This window comes from Tenebrio molitor, chromosome 9 (genome assembly GCF_963966145.1).
Source record: "Tenebrio molitor chromosome 9, icTenMoli1.1, whole genome shotgun sequence".
Lineage (NCBI taxonomy): Eukaryota > Metazoa > Arthropoda > Insecta > Coleoptera > Tenebrionidae > Tenebrio > Tenebrio molitor.
The window spans coordinates 4974942-4993567 of record NC_091054.1 but is presented as its reverse complement, the minus strand read 5'-3'; the positions used below and the strand labels follow the sequence as shown (position 1 = coordinate 4993567).

Genomic DNA, 18626 nt, shown 5'->3' with positions numbered 1-18626 from the left:
ACCCCATGCACCCCAAATTTAAAATGTCTCTGTCACGAGACTGCCAAAAGTGACTCCCAGTTGAGCGAACTTTTTTTTTCTTTTTAACAACAACAAAATAATGTTCCATGTTGTTTACTTGATCTAGGCAACCCACAATTCATCAACAATTTTGAGAAAGCTGGGTAGGCCGGTTTTGCGACGTTGCCAATTGCGCTCGGTCAGATTAGATTAGTTAAATAAATAAAATTAGTACGGGCTTAGGGAAATTGAGTGGATAAGCCCACACCAGGACGTGTTCTACTGCGTTTTAAATTCGTTCGAAATATTATTTGAAGAGCAAACCTTTCCGAACGTTCCAAATTGGAGGATAAGTTTGGCAACTGTGCGGCGCCATATTGTTTTTACGATAGCGAGTGTGTGGTGTGCAGCATTTTTGAGTTATTTGTAACGAATTGTGCTAATTTTGAATTAGTTTAATTAAAAATGAGTTACGGACGTCCGCCTCCGCGCATTGACGGTATGGTTTCGTTAAAAGTCGATAATCTGACATATCGAACAACCCCCGAGGACCTGAGAAGGGTCTTCGAAAGATGTGGAGATGTCGGCGACATTTACATACCCAGAGACCGCTTCACTCGCGAGAGCCGCGGCTTCGCCTTCGTCAGGTGCGCTCTTCCGCGTCGACTTTCCGCAGATAAAAATTGAGCCGTTGCAGATTCTACGACAAGAGGGACGCCGAAGACGCCCTCGACGCCATGGACGGACGGATGCTCGACGGCAGGGAGCTGCGGGTGCAGATGGCCAGGTACGGTCGCCCGACGTCGCCACACCGCAGGTACCGCGGCAGACGAAGGTAATTTGCGTGGCGGCGTTCATTAATGTTTCTAACCTGCAATTAAGGTCACGTTCCAGATCGCGTTCTCGCTCGAGGTACTCGCGTTCACGTTCCAGATCGCGCGGCAGGAGGAGCAGGTCACGGTCCAGGAACAACCGCTCGGGCAGCGGCTCGCGGTCCAGGTCCGACAGCAAGAGTTCGCGGGGACGGTCCAGGTCGGCTTCCAAGTCCGAAGGGAAGAGGTCCAAATCGAAATCCAACAGCAAATCGCGTTCTAGATCTAGGTCTTAGGTAGGTAGAGCGATTCCGTCGGGTCGAGTTAATTTTTGCGTTTGTCGACAGGTGCAGAGCTGTAGCAGAGTGACGCGAAAGCTGTTACAGGCATTGCTCTCTGAAAGGTATTTACCCTAAATATTTAAACAAAAATCACCTCAGACCTTAGCACTGAAAATTATTATTTGATTATTTGACTATTTTTGAGGAACTATTGTGTAATGATTTTGAATGAAAGCAGTTTTTCGATTCGATTCCATCGTTTGAATGTTAGTTTTAGTTTTGTTTTTGCATTTTTTTCTTTCATGGTTCGTTAACATGTACAGTTTGATTTTTAGATTAAGTTTTAGTTGTTTGTAATCGATTTCCCCTATAAATTTACTTATGAAACCAGTCATGGCTTGTTTTACTTGTAGAAAATTACGTCACGATACGCTTCCAGCCGCTTTATTAACTCGATTATAAGTCAGTGTTGTAAGGCACCGATCGGGATCACCGCATCCTGCTCGGTGTCGGTCAGGGTTGAGAAGGCGGCAAGGGGCCGTCCAAGACGAACACCCAGTCTTCATGCAATGACTAACGTGTTTTATGTGAACAGCAGGCGGAGTGGTGCTGTGTAGCAGTCGAAAAAATGCTGTGTAGCTGTTGAAACGAGCGATCGAGAGAAAGAGCGGTGGTGGCAGTGTACCAGTCGGTCGTGAGCAAGGGGTGGCAGTGTCTCGAACGAACTGGACCCTAGCCAGGCCCTCGTTGCTCGGTGGGGCTGTCCAGTGTCTTCCACCGTTCACAGTCTACCCAGGGGCTGCCGTTCTTTACTTGCGTCTATCAACTATGCGATTTTTAAGGCGGGTTAGGGGTCATTGAGGTACCTCACGGTAAGTAATAGGCAATCTACAGGCAGCCCCCACTTTCTTACAATTACATTCACTCCAATCTACTTTATGTCACGTCTAAAATCGCGGGTTGGGACGGTATTTAAACGATTTCAACTCAAGAGTAAGTAGGGTCAACATCACTTTAAATTGGGGTTGTACTTTAAAATCTCTATTTACAGGACTATTAACTAGTAATAAAGGTGTGATTGCAAGCATTTGTTTCATTCAACATCCTCTGTTCGTGCCGTCTCGTATTTGTAACTTTCAAGGGTTGTCGCAGCTAACAACGTAGATTCGCATCATGTTCCTACAAATTACGTTGACCATTCTGTAACTGGCCACGAAACGTAGAGATTCAAATAAGTTTCATTATGACGATTGTTGTCCTCATGACTCAGTTTTTGACCTCTCAAAAATTTTATTGACGTTGAAATTGCCTCAAGAGGGAAACAGTTAACAGTGTTATGCGTAAGAGGATAAAAAATGGATCCTGTACAAATTGACGTAAAAGGCGGTTACTGTAATAAATCTATTTTTGGAGCTGATAAAAATTATCATTTTTGATACATTGTTTTGTTTACAACTCGCCACGAATGTCGAACTTTTTGGGAAAGTGTTTGGATAACAATTTTTTGTCAACATGTCTTGAAGTGACCATATGAAAACTATAAACCGACCGTTCAAAATGGAGGGCACTGTGTACCTCTTGTTTTTTTAATTTGTCATAAAATTGGCACTAATTGTGAAAGTACGTTGAGGTTTTGTTGCGGTAAAAATTTAAACTTGTGCGAACAGCGGTGATCCCCTCGAACCGGTTATTTTTTGCGAGTTGGTCGTCACTGTTGACTGTGACTGTACCCTCTGGAGAAATGCAACGGTCAAACCGGGGTCAAGAGTTCACGCCGAATCGTGGAGGAGAAACTGTTAATCAAGCATTAAATGAAATAATTGTTCGAGCGGTCGGAGAAAGTGGCGTTAAATTCGAGTAAGAGCGTGCAGAAAATTCGAAAAGAAAGTTCGCGTTTGGGGACATCGATAGTGTCACGCGTAAGTTGGTACGCCTGCACTCTCCTAGTGAGTAACAAAAAGTGACAGATAAGACAGTTCGGGTCCTTCTCGACCATTGTTTAGGCGAAAAAACGGTTTTAAATGCGAGTTTCGCGTTAACGAAAGTGCGAAATGACTTGATCGGTCGGCGATGGACGTCTGCGGTGCGATTGCATCCGGATTTTGTTGTGTAAGAGTGCGCAAATTCACCATCTGTTTATTTACTTAAACCGACGACCTTGTCCAATAAAAATAAACGACACCGAAGGAATTTGCATTTTTTAAGTGGAACGACTCGGAACTCGCACAGTTCGTGGATTCAGCCGTCGCATAAATCATCCCAATTAAGATTCGCGCACAAATGTGAGTTTGTCAAGGTGGAACGGAAACTCACTATTATGGTTAAAATCGGACCAACTCCACTGCTATGGCTGAGGATAGCGGAAAGCCGCCCCAAAAACCGTACGACTACCTTCTCAAGTTCCTGTTAGTGGGCGACAGCGATGTCGGCAAGCAGGAGATCCTGTCCGAGCTGGACGACGGCGCCGCCGAGTCGCCGTTCTGCAGCGGGAGCGGTAAGTCGCCGCCTCCTCGAGGCCCCCTCATTCTCGCATTTCTTTCAGCGTACAAGACGACGACGATTCTGCTCGACGGCAAGCGCGTCCGCCTGCAATTGTGGGACACGTCCGGCCAGGGCCGGTTCTGCACGATAATTCGGTCATATTCGCGCGGGGCACAGGGTGTTTTGTTAGTTTACGACATCACGAACCGGTGGTCTTTTGACGGATTAGATAGGTGGCTGAAAGAGGTCGATGAACATGCTCCCGGGGTGCCTAAAGTTCTAGTGGGGAATCGGCTGCATTTCGCTTTTAAGAGGAAAGTGGGGGAGAGGGATGCTCAAATGTATGCCAATAGGCATAGCATGGCGTTCTTCGAGGTGTCCCCCTTGTGCAACTTCAACATACACGAGAGCTTTTGCGAGTTGTCCAGGATGGCCCTGCAGAGGAACGGGATGGAGCGGCTGTGGCGCTCTAACAAAGGTTTGTTTATTTTTCTTAGTGTCTACACCCCAAGGCATTATGTAAACACCTGCTGAAATATTAAATATCAGGTGAAAGTTAAAATTTATTATTTGTTATGCATCACCAGGTGATCTGCGACTGTTTGATCAGAAAAAATAGTGAGAGTGTGGGTAGCAATTGTTTTAAATTGTGTAAGACTGTTTTATTAAAATTATTTTGATGTCTTGTCTTCACAGTAAAAAAAGAAACATGTGCGACTATTATTTAACACATGTTACCAATGTTCTGTGAAAAATGAGAGGCAAGAAATTTATTACAATTTTTCTCAGAAGGGTCTATTTTGTTACGAAACAGAGCCCGTTGCTTCTGTTTCATTCACTCTCGAAATGCACATTGTACTCGATGCCTTTAATAGTGAAAGATGACTTTTAATGTGAAAATTTACGACAAGCGGTAGTCTCGACTGGGTAATAAATTTTACAATAATGCTCACGTGACAGGGTCAAGTTGACTTTCGTTGCAATAATGCATTCAACAACGTTTTACGAATCATTTTTGTTATTGCCATTCACTAGCTATAAATGTGATGGTACATCGTTCACTATTTTGAGAGGAGGTAAATGTGATACGTGATGACGGTGAACCGTCTAAAGTGATAAATTTTAGTAGAAAGTTTGACATTCATGTGCAGAATTTAGTAGGCACATCGTTAAATACAAGTAACATAAAAAGTTATATGTATTTTTTAGTTTTGAATGTTGTTTTAAGGGAAAAAACGGCAGCTGAACGGTTAATCTGTATATTTTAGTGCGAACACGGTTTAAACAGGAATTTTATGCCCGAAAGAAACTGAAATAAAGACATTTTGAAGTGTTTATTGTACATATCTTGAAAATTATTTTCGCGTGTAAAATATTTTTGGTACGAGAACTTTGGGTTTACTTCTTCGCAACTATGAAATACAGTTAAGACAGTTGTAAAACTCGTTAAAAACTAAAGTGCTTATTGATGTAATTTCTAAGCTTGTTAACACTGTTTTGAACAAAAAATTACTATTTGCATATCATTTACAAGGAAAACTGTGTGTGGTTAAATTCCACCTGATTGAATTGTGCATCGAATTAGATAGTTTTTGGTTTTCGGTCGGTACATTGAAGTCAAAAAAAGTAAAAAAATTGCAATACGATTATACTTTTACATAACCTTGACTAATAAATAGGAACTGATTGTTTTGTGTTTTAAATGTTTTATGATTTCGTTAATAATACATATTTTCTAAAAATGAGAATATTTACTTGACTAGAATTCCTTAAAATTAATTTTCGCTGTGTCTAAATTGGCACCCAAAGCAGTTACAAAAAGATAAAGGCGTTGAAGGGAAGCTCTAGAGACAAGGGAAGTTCATTATGTAGACCTGAATTGTCAAAGTGCCGTTAAGTTGGCACTAGTGATAAAAAAGTACTAGTCCCACGAACGGGTATTTTAATTTTTTATTGGTGGCTGCAATTTAAAACAAATGAAAATTAAATTAACTAGAGCGTATTCTGGACAATACTTCTTAAACCCTCACAGAACTTCACGAACGCTGAAGAAATGAGTTTTTACAATTTAAGCAGAAAGAAAAAACTTTGGAGTTTTAAATCTTGAGTTCCGTCTCTTTTCACTTAATTAAGCTTTCCTGGGCCATAATCCCGGTGGCCCGCACGAAAATAATATAACGAAAAGCTTGAGAAACGTTTCTAAAACTCAAAAAGAGATTAATAAAATAAAGTGTTTGTTTACCCGGAGCAGAAGTTCATTATACTCAGATAAATTAGATAAATGATTTGTTGTAATTTAATCGTTTTAAACTGACATCGTGTGTTACGAAAATTAAGTTTATTGAATTGTTGTAGTCCAGTGATATTTCACCAAGGACACGCGAAAGTATCTAGTAGGGATCAGAGATTTTTGATAGGGGCCGTCCTTGTACCAAAAAAAAGTTAATGCCACCAGTATAGTCACTCGTACAAAGTAACATTTTAAGTGTTTAAATTGCTTGTCCATTAACACAAATGCCAGTCGAAAGGTAGAAATGTCCAGTATAGCTTTCAGCTGCATTAAAACCATTATTGTTCCTATTATTACTGTACTAGTTTAAATCTTTTTACTTACTTGTGTTAAGTGGGTTTCCATTAATTCATTAACCGAACCAGTAGACAATTGAATCTCCGAAACTTTGAGAATTCCTGGAGTACTTAAAGTTTGTTAATCTACTTGGGTATTTATCGTACGTTAAAATTTCGTTGAAAATAGATAATAATATGCGTAGAGTCGAAATTTGTTTTTTTTTTTTTAAGACAGCCTTTATTACCAAACAAAAGCCAGGTTCAGCATTGTTGCTCTTCTAAACAACTAACTACCACGCAGGGTGGTGTAAGCATTCCTGTTTGAAGTAGAAAGGAAAAAAGAACAAACATAAAAACACCTAAACTTCAACTGAGGCGGCTAGCCACTGTCCAATTGTGCTTTTTTTTTTGTCTAAAAAATATTTCAATTTGTCATAATAATGAAAAATAGATTCGTCTATCATCAGCATATTGGTACGACTGGAGAAGTTAAATATTTGAGGATAAATCTGCAAGATAACGAAAATAAAAGGGATTCTACGATGCTGTTGTGTGTTAATTGGTTCGGAGGCCGATTGACGCTCTTATTCGTAGTTACAAAAGAACTAGACATTTTTGTCGCAGCATAACAATGCTGCTTAGCTAATATGTACACGGTCAAATTGTTTGTGAATATTTTTTCCGAAGCTATAGATACAGTTGGGGGAATGCTAATGATCGAAGAATTTGTCCACTGTTTGAATAATCCATTATTTTTAATAGTTTTCAAAGTTTCATTTACAGAAACAAGTTGAAAGTTTAAAATACTTTGGTAATTCTGGGAATGTTCTCGTTTCCCAGTCACAAATTGTAGACATATTGTCCCGTTAACTTTTATTGTACAAAAATTAACGAAGATTAATTACCACGTACATCAAACGTGCGTGTTCAGCCAATCAGAGCGCTGGCTTTCATCCAATTAAACATGTTTATCGCGGTAAAAACGTCCTACTACTCTGTCATCTGTCAAAAGTGATTAAAATTGCATGCTACTCCTGTCAGATTCTCAAATTGTTTTTAATAAGTATTATAAAGTAATAATTACCTAATGTTAAAGTTTGTATTCTGGAATTAATCTTGCCAAAAATAACACGACCTAATTTTTTACATCTGGTAAATTTACCAATTGTCATTTTTTTTTTTCATTTTTGCTTAGACAATTTTACTCGTTGATATTTGGGCATTTTTATTCAAAGGTTAAACACTCGAGCTAAAGCTCTCGGGCCTAACCAGAATAAAATGCCCAAATTCAACTCGTAAAATTGAAAAATTTATCCGATAAAAAAATTAGGTCTTGTCATTTTACCTTTGACAATTGTCAAATGAACTTACAATCGTTTATAGTGAGCGAAAGATGATACACCGAATTTTTGGCACTAAGGCCCGGTTGCATAAAGCTTAGTTAACATCGTGTCAGCTAACAACGCGTCAAGTCAGAAATCCGCCCATTTGATTGGCTGATTCAAATAACATGTTAAATATCATCCAATCATATCGCTTGACATTATGTTAACTTTAACAACGACTTGACACCGCTTTATGCAACCGGGCCTCAAAGTAATTACATTCGAAGAAGTTAATTTCTCGACGAACAAAGTTATTGAATGAATTTATAGCGCTTCGCGCACAACATAAAGTACTTTACGACTTAACGTATTTGGAAGCTACTTAAAAATCGACATCACTTTCGTCCGTTTTATTGACCCGCTTGGAAGACATGTGTCGTTCAGTTACGACATTATTGCCAATATACAGTCGATAAGAAATGAAGTCATTCATGTGAAATTCCTCCATCTGAGAAACGTTGAACCTTTGTTAAGCGAATTAAATTGCACGATAGTTGTAATATGAATCTTGTGGCATCAATAAGTTATCAATCAAACAATTAACCCTTAAAATGAAATTGTTAATAAATTAATGTGATCGATGATAATTTATTTTGTTTCAACAATCGATTAATTAAATTAATTATTATTTATTTATATCACGACATCAATTCTCAGTTCCGTTATTAATAAAATGTTTTAAGTAATTTTCAAACTCTTACGCCACTTGTTTTTTTTTTTTTTTGAGTTAGTGCCATACAAATTTTTTTGGCAGTCAGAACGTACGAACTGCGTAAGACATTTGCAGTGGGACGAATTTTTTACTACGTCGAACAGGTACCGCAGTGTCACTCATAAAGTCAGGAATTTTTCTCTAAATAAAAAATGTCACTTAAAAATAAGTAACGGTAAACAAAATTTTGTTGTTTACAGAAGTTCATATAATGGCATTCAAATTAGTCGCAGTAACATTAAATGTTATCTTTTGTCGAACAAAAATTCTGGAGTAAACTCGTTTTTAGAAAAATTGAGGCATTTAAGAAGAATAATCTGCATCAATATCATTGCTGCCACTAATAAGGCTCTTATGCCATTATAAAGGAATAGTGGAAAAAGTAATGAGTCCAACAAGTTTTATAAGACTCCATTTTGTTGCACGCGTTTTTTAGAGCACGACGAACGCAGCGAGGAGTGCTGTAAAGCAAACAAGTGCGAAAAATGGCTTATAAAACGAGTGTAATGCAATATTTTTTATATTTGGCAAAGATAAAGGGATGGTAACACTGGTAACTAGACGAACAATTGCAAGTTTTAAATTTAAAGTATCATGAAGTGCAATAATCACGTAGCAACTACTCACTGTGAGTCACTGCCAACATTAAAAATTTAACTAAATGTTCCTGAAACCGGTATCGAAAAGAACTCCTTTTCGAAACCCATTTGAGCGTTATAAGCGTGTTAAAGGTGCAAAATGGAAAAAAAAAGATTTCATCTTCATAAATGAAGATGGTATCTATGTTGTCCAACTACACAAAGTAGAATGTGAATCGCCAAAATGAGCTTCTGAAGAAGATAAAAGAGTTATGACAAAATTCTGTCAAACTAAATCAACAATTACCTGTTTACCATTTGTTACTTGTAATAGCTTATTTACAATAAAAATAGTTATTTATGCAACGTCTACAAAACACTACTTTTTGTACAAGTGGGAAGAGTACACATACGACCGCAGCGAGTGTAATCTCACGTGTAAAAGAGTGCTTTACGCACATGTTGCGTATCTAATTTTTTTGCAACATCACTTTCTCTGTAAAATAAAACGAAAATAATAACTTCAAAAAAACTTCTCACTTCGCCCGTCCCGCAAATATCCCACGTGTTACACAAAATAACGCATTTCATAACTAGTTACGTAAACAGCTATTATATTTTTTTAGTTCTGTAGCAAATTAAGCAAAACTTAGTCGAGTACGAGCGTACTAAAGTGCACTTTTTTTTAATGGTGGTGCAAAAATGTTAATACATTTTTCGTTTTAAATGTAAATTTGTGTTTAAACAAATGAACGCCTCCCAATGGTCCCCGTACCAAAGTCGACTGCATTATATTGTAATTAAAAAATTAAGTCAAAGTTCACGGGCTTGGCAGTTTATTCAACCCGATTTTTTGTAAAGATGCGACGTAATTAAAACATCATGATATAATTTTTACGATCTTTGACTGCAGAACCAATAAAACTGTTCATGACTATCAGACTTCCATCGTTTTACATTCCGCACAGATCTACATTTCCCGACACGGCCGTAAAACATCTTCGAGAGCAACCGGCAATTCTGCCGCCGCATCCTGTACTTGTTTTTAAGGAAACTTGCCACACTTTCGCAGCCAGCCCATCCGGCGGAAGACCGCGCCCCACAAACAAATTCGCCCCATCTCACTAGCTCCCAGCGTAAACACCGTCTTCCTCTAGCGAAAAATCGCACTTCCTCTTGACAATATATCGTTTTTGTGCGCAGTGTTGAGCCTCCAAGAGCTCTGCTGTCGGGCCATCGTCGCCAGGACAACCGTGTACAGCATCGAGCAGCTGCCGTTGCCCACCTGCGTCAAGTCCTACCTGAAGTCGTACGCCCTGACGACGACTTCCACACAGCTCAAGTACACGCACAGCCAGAGGAAAAGCAACGGTCGCAAGTTGAGGTTCATCAGCACGCCGACTTCACCGGGAAGCGACACCAGAACCAGTTGCGTCCCGAGAAACTCATGTACCATATCTTGATATCCGTTGTGAGTGTTGTTCTTGTTTGATTTTTCGTTCATTTTTGTGATACTGTACAAAATTGGTTGATATATCGACATATCAAGAAAATCTAATTATTAACTGTCACGGGAGTCGTTGTTTTGTATTCGATTGTTTGAAAGGCAGTTTGTTGCGTAACCGTCCTAGATCGGGTATAGTTGATAATTGTAAATATTTGTCATTCACTTGATTGGAGATCTTTGTGTATCTGTGTGAGTTGACGGGCCGCCATTTTGCAAAATGTCCGCCCGTCAACGCTTGACGTTTTAACCACACTAGGACATAGTCAGTATTGCACTTTTTTTTTTTTTAATCGTTTGGCACTGTAAATAGTTTGATTATTATGTTACCTTTTATTTTATTTTTTGTATATAGTGCATCCGCTTAATTTAACCTGTACTTTTTTACTTTATTTATACTTTTTACTAACAGTTTTATGTTACGTAAATAGTGTTTTCCTACTTTTCATATTATTTAATTGAATGTATTTTACTACACCAATAATTATAGCTGGTACTGAATAAATTTCTACAACTTGGTTTTAATTATTGATACGCCAACATAAAAACAATTCAAAAAAATATATTTAATACATTTATACACAATATAATACATAACAATAATGACTTACTTAATTAGTCTATCTATGAGGCTAAGAACAGAATTTATACAGATAAAACTTTAAATTAAGACGTACAAATACCCAGTCATGTCTCAGTTCTTAAAAATAAATAAAACCAATCTACCCATGATTTATACATTAACGTGTATGTACAGATAACTGAATAAATACTGCTCACTAGAACACCTATTTTATTTTGTCCGATGAAAATACTGTGAAAAAGAAATCTTGCAGAGAGCATCATGCAGTATTGAAAGAAAAGTGGCTGAGAAAAATGAGGCCCGCTAATATTTTACTAGTAAGCAATTCACCTAAATTCGTATATCTGTATACTATTTTCAGGCACATGAGTTAAATTTAAAGACTGAAACCACTCGCTGCTTCGATGGTAGTAGTAACCTTCGATGGTGGCCTTAGACTTTTGAAAGCATATGTAATAGAAGCCGGCAAAGGAAGCGCCGCTGATATCTTTAATCGTGTGATCTGGTACTAAAAAGTGTTCTTTCCACCTCATGAACACGTAATCCGTGTCTGAGAGAGCCTTGTAATCGAAGTTGTCCGAGTTGAATGTCTTCGCGTACTGAGAAAACGACGAGAATTTGCTCTGGAAAACCGAACGACGGTCAGAAAAATCGACAGCGCGGTAAATTGTCTTACCCAGTGCTTCTTATCGACGTCTTCGTCGGCGTCCCACTTCCGCGTCAAAAACGGATACTTTTGGCTGATTATTTCCCCGTCAAAGAACGTGGTGAGCGTGGGGTACTCTTCCGTCAGTCCGTTGATTTGCAAATACCCGCACAGATACGAGTTTTCTTCGTCTACGTGCTGCAAGAAAAACTTTCAAATTTCCCGCCAATTTAAATGTCGCATTAGCATATGTTGATATTTTTAGTTTTCTTTAAATAAATAGTGACTAAAGGGATGGGTATTTGTTACACAAGCGCGGGGAACGATCCGGAGGGGCCGGGTCACGAGTGCGGGGGTTGGGTGTGTTGCTGTCGGGATAACACCCGAGTCCTAACCTGCAAAACGACTTCCACTTCGTACGAATTGCCTTTCGACTTCTGGAAACCTTGGAATTTTGATCCGTTGTACAGCAGAGATTTCGTCACACCCGGCTGCTTGGAATTGGCCGGCGGGGGAGGCGTTATTTCCACCCTGACCGGCATTTTAAACGCTGTGCTCTCGTCAACTGTCACTAATGTCACTTTTTTCGAAAGAAAATGGCGGCGCTGAATTATGCGCTGAATCACAAGCCAACTTCTGGAAAACACGCCTGCGCAGTAACGTACCACCAAATACAAACTGCCCCACGTAACAGGCGCCCGTGCAAGATCGCCCCCCGGAGGGCCGGATCAAGACGCACGAGCTGGCGAGTTGGGGTGCGTCTGTAGCCTCCCAACCCATAGATAAAAGAATATATAGGGGGCCTCCCACGAAAGGGTACGGTACCCCTTCCACAAGACACGAGGGTGGGAACGCCGACCAAACACCACTTAATGCTTAAGGTCCTCCCTTGCAGAAGAATTCGCAGAATTTCAGGTATATAATTTTCGTTTGCTGATAATACGAGTACAAAAAAAGTTGGCTCCGCCCCAAAAACTCATGTGTCAACTTCCATTTTCTTGGAGGAATAGTTATTTGTACAACTAGTAATGAAAGTCATACTTTTTTTCACGAATTTCCAGATTGATTAACGAGGGTGTAGCCCGAATTAATCAAGCAAATAAGTGAAAAAAAGATACTTTCATAACGTGTTGTGCACAGTATTGTTTTGCATGTCGATGTTGAGAAATTTGCTCTAAAAAGATTTATGAAAAATTACAAAAAAAAATAGGTATGCTTTGACAATCATCTCCAAGGTGATGGAATAAAATGATGCAAAAAAGTACTACTTTCACGATTTTTCGTGTAAAAAAGTGCTACTTTCACTACGATTTTGCGTTAAAAAAGTGCCACTTTCATTACGATATGCAAAAAAATATTTATATTACACAACAAACACTTTTCAACTATTATTTTCACGACCTAAGTAATTATAGTATTAAAACGTTTTTTAATTTTGTTTCTATTTAAATTATCAATGAAAAATATCTTTCCGAGTTTTAGATTAAAAGTCAAACATATTTTTTGCTTTAAACGTCAGATTTGTTGCGTCTGATCCTTATTTTATTTGATGACACTTTTTGCGAGGAATGTACTAACTACCATAACCTTGTCTTAACCTCCCATTTTCGCATTTTAATTCCTCAAACTTTTTGATCTATTGAGTGGGACGACTCGCTTTGCGAATAAAGTGTTTTTAAAAAATGATCCAAGTATTTTATTTAGTTTTTCCCAGATTAATTCAAAATTATTTGATGCGCAAGTCGACAAAACCGCGGTCTGTTTGTACGATCTCGCCGACGCTCATCGATTTTTACAATTTCAAAAAAAAGCGCTTCAAGAAAATTAACAATCTATTCATTAATGTTATGGTACAAAAATTAGTCTTGCGAAATGAAAGGATTCTGTATCGATTCCATCCCGTCCATGGGACAAATCAACACTACACTGGTACCTCTGCACACTACCAGTCCCAACGCCCTTGTATCTTCTGTCAATTTGTATGGATCATCAGGATCTCGGAGATACTCAATTGTGTTGTCTAGTACTAGGTTCAGAAGCGGGTCGTAACCTTTCAAAATACCACTGGCTTCTCTCCCGCCGGCAAACTTAACTCTAATTGTCTTTTCCAAGTACTTGGACAGGTCCAAAATTGATTCTTTGCGTTTCTTCTCCTTCTGATCGCCGCTTTGATTTGACTGAAATTGACACAAATTGTCCGTGAGTCGCGAGAATTGTGAGAAACGACGGTCGTACCTTCGATTTGTCACCTGAGGATGCCATTGTTGTGCCTTAATTGTTCAATTTTGAACTTTTAAGGTGACCTAACCTAGAAAAACGTTCGTAAACGGTTAAACAAACTGACGGTTGGCAGCAATGGCAATTCCGTTCCACAAGTACGATTTTGAGACAGAGAAGGCGACTCTGGCGCCTCTTCGTGGATGTGTCATAAACCACCGTAACAAAAAAAGAACGAAATATGCATGCAATATGCATTAAAAAAGTAGGTATTTAATATAAATAAAAAGTAATTAATAAAAAAAATAAAAATTATTCGGGAAGAGAAAGCTATGCGTGTGATGTTAACACAACTATGAAAAAACAAATGATTAAGAAAGTTCATTATTTCTTTGGAATTGATTTCTTAAAAAACATACAATCAATACATCGTTTTATTTGAACGTACTTAAGATTCGATTGTGGAAATAGTGATGAGATTACCTACGTTGGATAAATATGCTCAAATACAAGGGAATACGGGAAAACATCGAAAGGGTTGAGAGTTTGGAAAGGGGGATGGTTTTTCCGCTACAATGAACGCACAATAAGTGACATCATTATGCTTCTTGTTTCTGTTGTACGTAATCCTTGTTAACCCGTGCTGTCCTGCAGACCTCAAAGCACCCTTCACCCTTTAGAATTACAGGATCAATGAAGGGTAATAAACTTCTCCATGTTCTGTATGATTATTAAGCCTGCGACTTGAAATCTACTAAGTACTCCCATTGCTAATAATGAAGGGGATCCCTGCCGCTTCTTGAAATAATGAAATCACAGCTCGTGGTTTTTGTTATTGTAAAATCAGCAATCATCCAGTACCTAAGCCAAAAAGATTTAACAACTGATACCTAAGGTACGGTGACAATTAAAGCGGTCGTCGAATATTAATTTGTCCGATACGATTCAATATTTCTTTTATTTAAATCTGAGCTGACGTTTTTAACAAATAACGACAGACCGTGGACAGATCTTTCTAAATTAAAAAGATAAGAGGCGGCTGTGGAAAACAAAATTTTTACAAACGTGCAACATAACTTAATATTCTGTCACCTGTCAATTTTGACATTTATGTTAAATTCATTTAAACAATGATTTTCACTCCAAAATACAAAATATTTCTCACAGAAAGCTATTTTTGAAATGGGAACAAAGAAAATGGCCATTGAATTTACTACGCACAACCTTATTTGTTGTAGTTGCAACAAAATTGTTAGTATGGTGGAAGATCAGTTTTTTTGTTAATTATATTATTTATATTGTATTGAAAACCGCAACAATGAAGCAATTTGTAGTCACTGGGTACTCTTTTAGTTATTTATGGTACAAGTGTGTTATGTTATAAATAACTAAATAAGTTAGGTCATAAAACACCACGTGTAGAATATTTTCTCAAGCGATTTGTGTACTCAACACACCTGCTGTGCCATACAAAACGTGATCCAACACCTCCGAATAACGTTTTAAAATGTCCTTGATTTTTTATTTAATTTGGATATTTCTCATTGGCCTTTTTTGAAGAAATACCCCAGAGACGGTCAATGGCATTTACATACCTACTATGATGAATTAATATTGATCAGAGACAAAAGAATTTGTCGAAAAAATGTCTTTCCACAAAAAGTCTTAGAGTGGTACGAAAAAAGATTTCAGCGATTTAATGAATGGAGAAAAGAGCAAAACGCCAAATTGTATGTCAAAAAATTGTATTGTATAAATGTATACCTAAAGTTTTTCTTACGATACGGAAACAGAGCAAAAAGTGGTTAACTACGGGTTAACTCGACGCACCGGCAAAAGTAGAAGAGTCCGGAGACTCAAACCTGAACAGTAGTTTCCGGATATCAAAATCAAAACCCCAAAACGCCCAAAACTGAAGAACCTAGTTGAAGAACTCTCACTCAAGTACTCGCCAAGTACTTCTCAATAAACCTGAAAACAACTCGCGCACACGTCTTGAATCTCCACCCTTTTGGTCCACCCAGTACCCAATCAAATAACACCACCCAAATAAAAAAACATCTCGAACTTTTTCTCCTCACAGGACACAGGTGCACCTCTGAGTGCTCGATTGTTTCAAGAAACGTCACTGTGACACGTCATCCAACGCCCTTTTAAAAAAGTTGTAGGCGGCGACGAAAAACGCAAAGTTTTGTTGTTTTTGTTTGTCGACAGTTAGTGTTTGTGTCGCAAAACTTGAAATGGCGCCCATGATGGTAATTAAATGCACGATTAACGACACAATTTTATTCTTCAATGAAACATACACATATTTACAACAATAAGACGTGTTCTTCTACACCTAAACCGCACAAGTGGATCGCCTTTCCTTCGTCTATGGTGCATCCGATTTCCAGTAACGTGCAAGGAGTCACCACAAATTGATACGCTCTAAAAGACTAAAATCAAATGAAATTCATTAAATGACGTTTCAATTTACCCAATTGTTAGATTTTCGTGCTGAAATAAGTCGTCGTTGTTCCGGACGATGTGATTAATTAAAGATGGATTTGTGGAAGGATTCACTTCGAGGAGAGTCGAATTATTAATCAAATGTTCTTTTGGTTTACTGTTACATTTGATTTTTTTGATCGTTCCGTTTTTGTCTGAAGTCAACAGGTTCAAACTGAGCAGAGTGTGTTGACCGCGAACCAGCTTGGTCAAAACGTATACCGTGATGGTTCCTGTTAAAAAAATATCGCAAGTGAAGAGTCGATGGACGTAACAAATCGAATTATTTAGAAACTCTTTAGTTACTAAACACCTGACCCCCTTATCGGTGAAGGCGCACTGTAAACAATTACATTTGTGGTTGAGGGTAGGAATTTGGTCGTAATTCGGCACCCACTCGAGGTTTTTGGGGTGTTTTATTTTGGACAACTGCTCCTGTTGAGAAAACATGTTGTACACGTCCTGAAACGACAATTTTGAAATTGTTGTACTGCGTAGTGGGACACGTGTCTACCTGGTTCACCCCCATGAAGAAGCTCGTCTTGAAAAAGTGCGTGATGGGGTGCGTGTACAAATAAGGCCAGAGGCTGTTCCAAAACGCGCAGTCTCTGTTGACAAAATCTTCGAAAAATTTCTGGCGGTCCTTACTGTGGGGCAGCGTTTCGTGGGTCCACCCCGGCGCGAAAATCGCCATTGACAGGTGGTGCCGGCGAATCACTTGCGCCGCCTTAAAACAGTTGAACTTGCCACCCCCGAAGGTGTTGCGGCCGAAGACGTCGATGCCGACGTAGACATCGAGGGTCCGGTGCTTGGCGAATTCGATCGTGTTCCGCATGTTCTCCTCGGCCCAGACGTAGTTCAGGAAGATTCCGTCGCAGTTGTCGAAAAAGAACTTGTTCAAGGGGTTGAGCTCGTTCTGCCACTTGAGCTCGCCCGTTTCGATGATGCTGTCGTACCAGATGATCAGATTGTCGGGGTTGTCGCTGTGCGCGCTCAGACTCAGATAGTTGACGAATTTCTTGAGCATTTCGGTGTCGGGGAGCGAGTTCTCGATGTTCAGCAGCCACCCGTCGAAGCGAAATATCTTCAAAATTTGGGTGAGGGAGGTGGCGAAGATGCGCATCGTGTCCTCGTCTTTGAAGATCTTTTGGCATATTTTCGAGCCGGGCTCGAATTCGGTGATCAGCGTGCCCAGGATTTTCACGCCGTTGCGGTGGGCGGCGTTGATCCAGCACAACGGGGGGATGGTGATCAGGTGGTGGCTGAAGTAGACGAAGATGTCGATGTGGGCCCAGTTGTAGAACGAGTACAAGTTCCCCAGGTTCGTGCTCGACAGATATTTGTCTTCTAGGTAGCCCCCTTTGTAGTCATGACACACCAGAGTCTTCGGCACGAATCTCTTGTCGAGTCTAGTTTTGGGGGTGAATTTTTTTAAATCGCAGTGACAGTCCGAGATGGTGTTTTGCACGACGGTGGTACTTCGCTCTTGGAGCGGCTTAATTCTTTGCACCCACTCGGGAGGGTTGTCGATCACTTCCGTGATGTTATCGAGGGAAGTGATGGGAAAACATTCGTTGAGATAGTTTGGTTTCATCTTCTTCATCGGGGGAGTGTCTTTATCGTCGGGGGTGGATTCAAGGATAGGATCGACACTACCACCACTACCACTTTCACCAACTTTATCACTCTCTGGAAACAAAACTACTTACGACAACACCAGATACGCGTATAAACTTACCAGCGGTACTCATTATCGGTAATTGTGGGGCAACGGAAAACGGAAGTTAATTGCGCTACTTGTCGGTTTTGATAAATTACAGAAAAATTCGCTTCCTCTTCCGCTATCTCATATCGCAACCCATTTATTGCATTAGCGATTGTCAATCCTGAAGGGACCCCCTTGAAAATACATAACCTCACTTTCGGTTCACCAAAATTAGTCAAACCCAAGTATTATCTCAGAAAACTTTATCGTCAAATCGAACATATCACTCGACATGCTTATTGAAACAATTTAAGCGCTGTGCCGATTAACCCAGATAATAAGTATTTTTCAACCAGAGCAACATAACCTAACTTTTTTAATATTGCAATTTCGTCGCAGAATTGTAAACGTGTGTACTAAAAATAACTTTAAATCTGACAAAAAATCACTTGCTTATTTATTTTCGATGTGTTTCGTGATTAAATTTCAGATTTCTGCAGACATAACCTCACTTTTTTCTAACCTTGATACCAAATTTTATCGATTTAGGTCATCAAGTTTGTTTACAAATAGCTGGTTTCATACGTTGTCCTTTAATTTTTCACGGCAATTCGCTGTTTTTCAGATTTTTTGCGTGGGGACCGATGGAGAATCGCGAAGCGAA

The 18626-nt window shown here is 39.2% G+C and overlaps 5 protein-coding genes across 9 annotated transcripts; 2 read left to right on the top strand and 3 right to left on the bottom strand.

Moving 5' to 3' along the window:
* Positions 1–276: 276 nt before the first annotated feature.
* Positions 277–2177, top strand: SC35 (SR family splicing factor SC35). 5 transcript variants are annotated; one of them, XM_069059161.1, is made up of 5 exons: positions 277–647; positions 698–787; positions 895–1108; positions 1160–1215; positions 1689–2177. In XM_069059161.1, exons 1-3 carry the CDS (start codon positions 466–468, stop codon positions 1106–1108), a joined length of 486 nt encoding a protein of 161 aa, XP_068915262.1. In that variant the 5' UTR covers positions 277–465; the 3' UTR covers positions 1160–1215; positions 1689–2177. The 5 variants fall into 5 exon arrangements, with proteins under 5 accessions (XP_068915262.1, XP_068915261.1, XP_068915259.1 ...); XM_069059160.1 differs by having other exon boundaries at positions 290–647; positions 698–835; XM_069059158.1 differs by having other exon boundaries at positions 307–647; positions 698–835; positions 883–1108; positions 1692–2177.
* A 633-nt stretch (positions 2178–2810) lies between these two features.
* Positions 2811–10839, top strand: Rab40 (RAS oncogene family member Rab40). Its single transcript, XM_069059152.1, has 3 exons — positions 2811–3587; positions 3636–4052; positions 10021–10839. Exons 1-3 carry the CDS (start codon positions 3440–3442, stop codon positions 10278–10280), a joined length of 825 nt encoding a protein of 274 aa, XP_068915253.1. The 5' UTR covers positions 2811–3439; the 3' UTR covers positions 10281–10839.
* A 28-nt stretch (positions 10840–10867) lies between these two features.
* LOC138139006 (glucose-induced degradation protein 4 homolog) lies at positions 10868–12154 on the bottom strand. Its single transcript, XM_069059155.1, has 3 exons — positions 11946–12154; positions 11581–11748; positions 10868–11527 (listed from the first exon to the last, which is right to left on the bottom strand). Exons 1-3 carry the CDS (start codon positions 12090–12092, stop codon positions 11231–11233), a joined length of 612 nt encoding a protein of 203 aa, XP_068915256.1. The 5' UTR covers positions 12093–12154; the 3' UTR covers positions 10868–11230.
* A 1215-nt stretch (positions 12155–13369) lies between these two features.
* Positions 13370–13941, bottom strand: LSm7 (U6 snRNA-associated Sm-like protein LSm7). The gene is made up of 2 exons (XM_069059162.1): positions 13786–13941; positions 13370–13727 (listed from the first exon to the last, which is right to left on the bottom strand). Exons 1-2 carry the CDS (start codon positions 13810–13812, stop codon positions 13410–13412), a joined length of 345 nt encoding a protein of 114 aa, XP_068915263.1. The 5' UTR covers positions 13813–13941; the 3' UTR covers positions 13370–13409.
* A 2097-nt stretch (positions 13942–16038) lies between these two features.
* On the bottom strand, positions 16039–18536 carry ENGase (cytosolic endo-beta-N-acetylglucosaminidase). The gene is made up of 4 exons (XM_069059148.1): positions 17996–18536; positions 16772–17946; positions 16247–16719; positions 16039–16197 (listed from the first exon to the last, which is right to left on the bottom strand). The coding sequence occupies exons 1-4, from the start codon at positions 18006–18008 to the stop codon at positions 16080–16082; spliced, it is 1779 nt and encodes a 592-aa protein (XP_068915249.1). The 5' UTR covers positions 18009–18536; the 3' UTR covers positions 16039–16079.
* Positions 18537–18626: the final 90 nt, after the last annotated feature.

Excerpts from the sequence above, each read along its gene's own strand:
- SC35 (XM_069059158.1), top strand. The coding sequence starts at position 466 with ATGAGTTACGGACGTCCGCCTCCGCGCATTGACGGTATGGTTTCGTTA. Across the intron at positions 648-697 it reads CGCGGCTTCGCCTTCGTCAG|ATTCTACGACAAGAGGGACG; the intron begins GTGCGCTCTTCC and ends GAGCCGTTGCAG. Across the intron at positions 836-882 it reads AGGTACCGCGGCAGACGAAG|GTCACGTTCCAGATCGCGTT; the intron begins GTAATTTGCGTG and ends CCTGCAATTAAG.
- Rab40 (XM_069059152.1), top strand. The coding sequence starts at position 3,440 with ATGGCTGAGGATAGCGGAAAGCCGCCCCAAAAACCGTACGACTACCTT. Across the intron at positions 3,588-3,635 it reads GCCGTTCTGCAGCGGGAGCG|CGTACAAGACGACGACGATT; the intron begins GTAAGTCGCCGC and ends CATTTCTTTCAG. Across the intron at positions 4,053-10,020 it reads GCTGTGGCGCTCTAACAAAG|TGTTGAGCCTCCAAGAGCTC; the intron begins GTTTGTTTATTT and ends TTTTGTGCGCAG.
- LOC138139006 (XM_069059155.1), bottom strand. The coding sequence starts at position 12,092 with ATGCCGGTCAGGGTGGAAATAACGCCTCCCCCGCCGGCCAATTCCAAG. Across the intron at positions 11,749-11,945 it reads AAGTGGAAGTCGTTTTGCAG|CACGTAGACGAAGAAAACTC; the intron begins GTTAGGACTCGG and ends TTTTTCTTGCAG. Across the intron at positions 11,528-11,580 it reads ACGTCGATAAGAAGCACTGG|AGCAAATTCTCGTCGTTTTC; the intron begins GTAAGACAATTT and ends TCGGTTTTCCAG.
- LSm7 (XM_069059162.1), bottom strand. The coding sequence starts at position 13,812 with ATGGCATCCTCAGGTGACAAATCGAAG. Across the intron at positions 13,728-13,785 it reads CCTCAGGTGACAAATCGAAG|TCAAATCAAAGCGGCGATCA; the intron begins GTACGACCGTCG and ends TGTCAATTTCAG.
- ENGase (XM_069059148.1), bottom strand. Across the intron at positions 16,720-16,771 it reads TCTTCATGGGGGTGAACCAG|GACGTGTACAACATGTTTTC; the intron begins GTAGACACGTGT and ends TTGTCGTTTCAG. Across the intron at positions 16,198-16,246 it reads CACGAAAATCTAACAATTGG|AGCGTATCAATTTGTGGTGA; the intron begins GTAAATTGAAAC and ends TTAGTCTTTTAG.